The 8,136-nt window shown below is 48.8% G+C and overlaps 1 protein-coding gene across 1 annotated transcript; it reads left to right on the top strand.

Annotated features, from left to right (window-relative positions):
• LOC116502509 (zinc finger protein 501-like) lies at nucleotides 1-1,356 on the top strand. The gene is made up of 2 exons (XM_032208389.1): nucleotides 1-520; nucleotides 665-1,356. Exons 1-2 carry the CDS (start codon nucleotides 1-3, stop codon nucleotides 1,354-1,356), a joined length of 1,212 nt encoding a protein of 403 aa, XP_032064280.1.
• Nucleotides 1,357-8,136: the final 6,780 nt, after the last annotated feature.

Genomic DNA, 8,136 nt, shown 5'->3' with positions numbered 1-8,136 from the left:
ATGGAGGATGGGAAATTCTGGGCTCCCCCGTCAGACACAAGCAGCACCCCAAAAGACCACAAAGGAACCCATGAATGCTCAGAGTGTGGGAAATCATTTGATTTTCAGTCCCTCCTTTTGACCCACAGGAAGGTCCATGTGGGAAATGGATCCAGTCAAGATTTGGAGGAAGAGAAATCCTTCTCTGGAAAAGACGCCAAAGTTCTCAGAAGTCCCCCAAGACTAAAACCCTATAAATGCGTGGAATGTGACTTATGCTTTGATCAAAAATCAAACCTTCTTACACATCAGAAAATCCACACAGGAAAGAAACCTCATCAATGTCCGGAATGTGGGAAATTTTTCGGTCAAAAAGCCGACCTCAGAAACCACGAGAGGATTCACACAGGGGAGAAACCTTACAAGTGTTGGGAATGCAGGAAGAGCTTTTTTTACGAGTCAGGTCTTCGGCGCCATGAGAAGATTCATTTGGGAATAAAGCCTTACAAATGTTTTGAGTGTGGGAATTGTTTCACCCGGAGTACATCTCTTCACAATCATTGGAAAATACACACAGGGGAGAAAAATGAAAAGTGCCTCGAATGTGGGAAATGTTTTATCCAGAAATCACACCTGCGGCGACATCAGAGAATTCACACCGGAGAGAAACCCTATGAATGCCCAGAATGTGAGAGACGATTTGTGGATTCTTCTGAACTTCAGACACACCAGAAGAGGCACAAGGGGGAGAAACCCTATCAGTGTGGGGAGTGTCGGAAACAGTTTCTTACTCAAGGAGAGATCCAGATTCATGAGAGGAGCCACACGGGGGAGAAGCCGTACGAGTGTGGGGAGTGTGGGAAATGCTTCTCCACAAAACAACATCTTGGAAGGCATCAGAGGGTCCACACAGGAGAGAAGCCTTACAGATGCGTAGAATGTGGAAAATGCTTTCGATTCGTGGGAGACCTTTCAATACATCATAGAACCCACACAGGGGAGAAGCCATATCAATGCAACGAATGTGGAAGATTTTATCGTAGCTCATCAGCCCTTAGAAGTCATGTGAAGATTCACACAGGGGAAAAAAGCTACAAATGTTTAGACTGTGGGAAAGCATTTGCTCATTCATCTCGCTTTAGAAGTCACAGCCGAATCCATACAGGAGAGAAACCTCACAAATGCTCAGAGTGTGATAAATGTTTTTCACGGAAAGATTCTCTTGTGCTGCATCAACGAATCCACACTGGAGGAAAAAATGTCTGCAATGTGGGAAATGTTTTGCCCAACCTTCAGAACTTTGCAGAAATCACGCAGGAGACTGGCATCACAAGTGTGCAGAGAGTGAGAAATTTTTTCATTGTAAATCAGAACTAAAAATGTACCAGAAAGTCCATAGCAGAGATAAATCTCTTCAGTTGGGAACAAGGCAGGAAACATTTTCTTTTCAAAAATCACACCTTACCGTTCATCAGCAATTTCACACAGTGAGAAGAGGGAAATCCTACAATAGATAATTAAATTATAAAGGTTGTTCTTTTAGGGTTGATGTTGAATTTGCTGGCTGAGGATGAAGAGGGAAAGTTTATTTTTCCTATTATGTTTTTTGGAAGGGTTTATTTCTGTTTTCACCTTGTCTTTTTCATATATTCGCCGACATATATTTGTATTATGTTTCTTTGATCTCTGTACAACATCCTTACTAAAATTATTGTTCAAAATAATCAGGAGAACTGTTTTCAGGATACAGGCTAGGAGTTCAAAAAAGTCAAGATGGCCGATAGATTGTGCCATGCTTTGCAGTCAAAGTCCTGCTGCTTTTTAGCTTTATATGTGATGCCCTTTAAAACAGCCGCCATCTTGATTCTTTTGACTCCATCTTCTCTAGATGGACACTGCTGACTTCCAGGGTGGAATCAAAAGGAGTAGATTTCGGGTGAACTTTAGGGAAAATGTCCTGGAGATTTGGATGGACTCCTGCTCCTAAAGGCAGATCACTGGTGGCTACCTACATGTGCCTGACACACTCATGATTATTTTGCACCACATCTTACTTAGAACATATAGGTCACCGGAAGTACGACTTTGAATTATGTAATCGGTTTGGTGTGAATAGTTAATTGGTAACAGGTTGCATCTCAGGCACTCCAAAATTTAGTGAATTTAGTTAGTTTCAAGTGCTCATAATGGAGGGTCACACAAGCACCATACTAGTGGCTATTATAGACCAGTTTATGACCTGAAGATACCTGAATTTTTTAAAAAATCCCAAGAGTTAAATTAAAATGTTTACCATCCTGTTAAGAGAGAACACCAACAAAGTCTTCAAGCAGCTTAGAGTTTGGTTCCAACCGTATGAGAGATGAAACACAGGCCAGATGTCCCCCCAGAGAAGCTGCCTTTATTAAGAGACAGTCAAAGGCCTTTCCCACCTCCCTCCCTCCTGGGGGTTAGATACGGAGGTCGTGGGTGAAGGCTGTAGAAAGCCAAAGGCTCAATGCTCCTAGGAGATCTCTTCTTTGACCAACAGTCCCATCAGGAAACCCACCCAGGCTCATGGTCTTCAGAGCCCCCCCCAATTTAAATTCTCACGATGGAATTATCATCATATAACCTCTGAACCGGGGCTACTACAGATCAGTGTATGACAATGATTGCTGAATTAAAAGCTGCTGAGAGTAAAATTAAACATTTACTATCCAGTTAGTTGGAATCACCAACCCAGTCTTCTAGCACAGTGGTCTCCAACCTTGCGTGACCTGTCAAAACCACGCTCGACTAAACCGCGCCCGATTAAACCGCGTCGCTGATGTCATCAACAAGGTGACAACAGCCAGCGCGGAGAAAGAAGGACGCTTTAAATAGCGCTTTGAAAGCAAGCCGATTCAACTTAAGGTAAGGGTTAGGTTTAGGTTTAGGGTTAGGTTAAGGGTTAGGGTTAGGATTAGGTTTAGGGGGGTTAGGGTTAGGTTTAGGGGCTAATTTTAGGTTTAGGGTTTACAGCGTGCTTCTGTCTCCGTGCTGTTGTCACCCTGTTGATGACGTCAGCTACGCGGTTTAGTTGGACGCGGTTTAGTCGAGCGCGGTTTTGTGGTGGAACCCCAACCTTGGCAACTTTAAGACCTGTGGACTTCAACTCCCAGAGTTCCTCAGCCAGCTGGCTGAGGAACTCTGGGAGTTGAAGTCCACAGGTCTTAAAGTTGCCAAGGTTGGAGACCACTGTTCTAGGAGAAAGAAAAAAAAGGTGACTGAAGATGGCTGGGACTTCTTGCCCCTTGAACAGAGTTTTCCTAAACAAAAAATAAACTGAAAAGGGGAATCTCTCTTTTGGCCTCTCTGCCTGCCCTCCTCACCCAAGTCCGATCCGGGATATTGATCTCCATGGTTTTTTTTTTACGTGTTTCTTCGTGAACACCTTGAAAAGTTCCCTGTTAGCTTAATAGCCCAGTTTTGGGGTTTTCTAACTTGCTTGTTTGTGGATTGGCCAATTGTACTGTTAAGGTTGCAACAGTTTCCTGGAGCCAGTGAAATGCCAGAGAGAGGGAGACTTGAGACGAGGCTTGCAAAAAATAATCAGCTTTTATTTATGGTTATCGTAAAGATGGTGACAAAACTATATCCAAAATATTCAAACAGATGCATGTAGGAAATATCTACACCCTGCAAGAGTGGCTCAGAGTATTCTATACATTTTAGGCAGATAGAAACAAAGTTTAATCAGAGACAAAGATTCCTTACCAAAGTGATCTTTAAAGCGTTCTATTGTTCAAGCACCCGAATCTGTCTACTTTATCTATGGAATATTCCTATAGCCTTATTCAGGGGTGGCAGCCTCCATTTGCCAAGTTGTTTTTCGGCAGAATGTTTTAAGGCAATGATGGCTAACCTTTTCCCTGTTGCGTGCCAAAAGAGGGGGGAGCGCAGGGGGGGGGTCGTGCACGGGTGTGCCCACCCATAATACTATGTGTTCTGTCTCCCCTCCATCTGGTAATGAACACAGACACAGGCTTAGCTGTTTGCCACTCTTTATTCACAGCAATTATAATCCTGTTGGCTGAAAGCCCAGACACAACTCACTGGCAAGACGTTGGCAGCAACCCAGACTCCAACAGACACGGGAACACAAGGCAGACCAGACAAGGAGTTCTCCAGATTAGTACGAACGGTTGTGTCCTGCAAAAGGACTCCTCCCAAAGTCTCTTCTTATATACTCTCTTGGGAGGGGCCAAACCACAACCACCTGGGCTTCATTATATCTTATGAGTCTGTCTCTGTAACTGCTGCCTCCATTTCTCTGCCCTCCGTTGCATGGCATCAGGGACAAACTCCCTTTGATCTTCCACACTGCTCCATGCCTCAGGCGCATCCTGGTGGCCAACCAGCCTCTGTGGTCCCTGCTCTGAGTCTGAACTTTGCCCAGGATCCTCCACTTCTTCCATAGCAGACTCATAGGGGTCCTCGCTATCGATCCATCTGCAGTTCCAACTGCTCCTGCTGGGCAACAGCTATGCATGCGACCCCCACGCTCCCCGCTTTTGGCGTGCAATGGACCCATTTTTCGCCCTTCCCAGGCTCCAGAGGCTTTCTAGGAGCCTGGGGAGGGCAAAAATTGCCCCGAGGTCCTCCGGAATGTGAAAATCCAGCCCGACAGCCAAACCGGAAATCGCTTCCGATTTGCTCATAGGGCCGTTTTTCGCCCTCCCTTCAGGGAAGCCTCCGAAGGGCGGAAAAGGGCCTTAAAAGATATATCTCGGAAGGCCCATTGCAGAAACGGAGTAAACAAAGTTTTAAAGCATTTCTTGAGATTCATAGTGTGGTATTAAAACGCCCCGACCTCGTTTCAATGGGGAGGAGAGAGTTTGGGGGAAAGAAAATGTTTAAATTCACCGAATTGAGCTCAGCCCACCTGAGATCCTCTTTTTTCTGCTCCATCTAAAAGGCGAGCAAGGAAACCAATGGCTTTTATGCGAATGTTTACCTTACTTCCGCTTTCAAAAGCTGTTTGGAGTCTGTCCAAAGCAACATTTTCCTTTTATTTTTATCTATTTTTGCCCTGAAGAGGCTGTGATGGGTCAGCCCCTTCCTGGTGGTTGTTTTACCAAGGAGAAATCCTAAGGAAGTTTAGAGGCCCATCTTACAAAGCAGGTAAGAGAAGCTGATGGCTAGAAAGGCTGCCTGAAATCATTTTCAAGTTTCAAGTTTAATTTTATTTATAGGCCCAAAATATTTTAAATATTTTGTTCAAAATGCCTATCCTATCCAAGGCAGCTCCAGAAACACAGAATTTTTATGCTTTGCAGCCTCCAAAAAGAGCAGGAAACAACAGCCCTTTTCCCCATCTGACCTTTCAGTTTTCCTATTTACAACTGTTTCATCTCCTGTCCTCGACCCCTTTCCCCACTACTAAGTTTTCAAGGGGGAAAAAATCCAAGAAAGTCCAGCTTCCTTTTGGAAAAGCATCTTAGGGACAACCATAACTTGGAGGATGGAGGCTCTCCATAGAGACCCCTGGCTCCTCTTTCCCCTTTTGAAATCTTGGCAGACCCAGCCTGGACTCCCAAGGGCCTTAAAAGTCCTTAAGGGGGCATCTAGTCCACCCCTCCAATCAGAGAAAGATTCCCGTTGAGAATGATGGGGTGGGGGTTGAAAAGGAAGTCCACACTGCCTCTGGTCCTGGCATGAAGGAGCCCCCTGAAGCTGCAACCCACCCCCAGACAATATCTTCCCCTCTCTCACCTTTTCTGCTTCTATTTGCGTGGGGGTCCGAGTTTCTCTTCCAAACTCTCCCTTTGGGGCCCCTCCCTTTGAGATGGACTTGTGGGGGCTACAAGGGAGTCTATTTGGGCGTGGGCAGGAAAGAGGCATTGAAAATTGTTCAAACGAAGCTCTCAGGGCTGAAGATTGGGGGGGGAGAAGAAAAGTTTGGGGTATCCAGGATAAGTGAGGGTTGAAGGGCTGGAAGAGCCCAGGAGGATGGAGGTAGGTATCCTTATTGTGACGCCCTCCCCAGATGCCCCCCAAAGGCCCCACTGGGATCCTCTCAGCTTACACGTTCAGCAGCAGGCTTGGTCCCTTAACAGGGTCGCTTTTCTCTGCGCCCAAGAAAGATCAAAAGGTGCGGAGCAGCAGCCTTTAAGGACAAAGCTGGCATAGCCGCCTACAGGTAAGAAAATGGACCAGTGAGGGAAGGAGCCCCCCTGAAGGTGCCGGTGTTGCAGCCATCCCCCCATCCCGCAGTTGGAGCTCCCAAGCGGAAGATGTCCTCGGCTGTTGTGAAAAAAGCGGCAGCTCTGGGTGTGCCACACTCGCTTCATCCTCGAAGAACGATGCGGGCGTGGCCCACCCGCAGCTGCCACTTCTTCGCAAAAGCTGAAGACGGAAAAGTTTGCTCAAGAGAATGCTAACATGTAAGGCGGACGCGTCACAGGGCGGCGTAGCCCAAGCTCTCTGGCACGGGTAAAGAAGTGTGCAGAGGCGAAGGGGAGAGAGAAGAGACAGCGCTGGGCAGCAGCCACAGGAGGAGGTCGGTTCTTCTTCTTCGCCCCTGCCTGGAATAGGATGCTCCCAGCGCAAGGAGACCAAGAGAGGGAGGCTTAAGATGGCTCTCCATCCTAACCCAGAGGCGGCTGGGGCTTGGCCTCGCCCTCGGGCTACAGGCTCCCCGCCTCCTCAAGGCTGGAAAGGAAGCTCGCTCCTCCCACCAGATCCACTCAAGGAAGGAGGGAGGGAGGGAGGGAGGGGGAGAGAGAGAGGGAGACCGACGGGGCCAAGCTGCCTCTCCCCAAGCCAGAAGAAGCAGCAAGCACCAGGCTGGGGCTCTTCGCTGTCGTTTTTTTGGGGGGGATCCTCAGAAGCATGTGATCAGGGCGGCGTGCTGCTCCGAGAAGCCGTGCTCAGCTGCCTCCTACCTGAGGATGGTGGATGGAGCGGTCCAGGTGCAGCGAGTGCCGCAGAGCCAGGAAGCACTGCCAGAGGCGGCCTATGGAGAAGCCGTGCGGGTGGCCCAGCACTCTGCAGCAGTCCTTGTGGGGCTCCGGCGGCTGCAAAGCGCAGCACGAGGGGCAGAAGCCGCCAAACCCAGCGAGGGCCCGCAGCAGCAGCAGCATCTGTCCACCTGGGATCAGGTCCGCCATGGGGGACTCGTGTGCATCGCCCGCCGCCATATCCGTCCCCGCCCTGCTCCTCTCCATGCAGCAGGAGCTCTTCGCTGTCCTGCTCGGGAGATGGAGCCCGGGGAGGAAGAAAACGGCAATCCGATTGCGGCGCGAGGGAGCCCCAGGCTGAGCAGGGAAGCGTCTGCCAGCTGCCTTGGCTGCCCGGCAGTTATTGAGGGGGTGACCCCCCCCCAACAAAACAGCTTTGCCAGAGCTAAGGGAGTGCATGCAAACTACCCACCGTCACTGGGAGCGACCAATGCTGAAAACTCTGCAAAAGACAGGAGGGAAAAGGGGGTTGTTGTTGGTGGTAGTAAATGGTTCTATTAAGTGTAATGCGAGAATGCGTCCTTCTCCGGCCTAGGGGGACTCGCTCTCGGCAAAGGCTGGCAGGCGAAGGCTTTTGGAAGGGAAAACCCAACTCCAAAGAGTTGAGAGAGGCACTACGTTCCCTGTTCTCCGGAGTGCAGTCAGAAAGAGTTCCAGAGATGGGATTTTCTTTCGCAAAAATGGAGGTGTTTTTGCCTTCCCACAGAAGCATTCTGCAGGCTTCAACAGAGGGGGAGGCAAAAACGCCTGTTTTTGCGAAAAACAACCTGTTTTCTGCCCATTTTCCGCAAAACCCTGCAGTGTTCCTGGGGGCCAAGGAGGACAAAATCCTTTTTCCTTACTGGATAGTTTGCAGGCGCTCCCTTAGCTATGGTGAGGCTGGGGGCCCCACCCTGTCAAAACTTTTGGCCATTTCGGTGGGCATGGCTTGGTGAGGGGGTCATGTGACTGAGTGTCTGTGAGTGATGTCAACGCTCACTCAGTCACATGCCCCTCATCTAGCCACGCCCACAGAACTGATAGTTAAAAAGTTTGAAACCCACACCTGGGGCGGATCCTATTGGACAGACAATTCCCCATCTCTCCTCTAGGGGGTGTTGTCCAGTAGCCTTTTGTCTCATGTTCCCTGTCCCTCCTCTGAGAAGTGCGGCTCGCTCTTCTAAGAAGCCACTGG

The sequence above is a fragment of the Thamnophis elegans genome, chromosome 2 (assembly GCF_009769535.1).
Source record: "Thamnophis elegans isolate rThaEle1 chromosome 2, rThaEle1.pri, whole genome shotgun sequence".
Taxonomy (NCBI): domain Eukaryota; kingdom Metazoa; phylum Chordata; class Lepidosauria; order Squamata; family Colubridae; genus Thamnophis; species Thamnophis elegans.
Note: the sequence above shows the minus strand (reverse complement) of the source record. Positions and strands in the feature narration are given on the sequence as shown.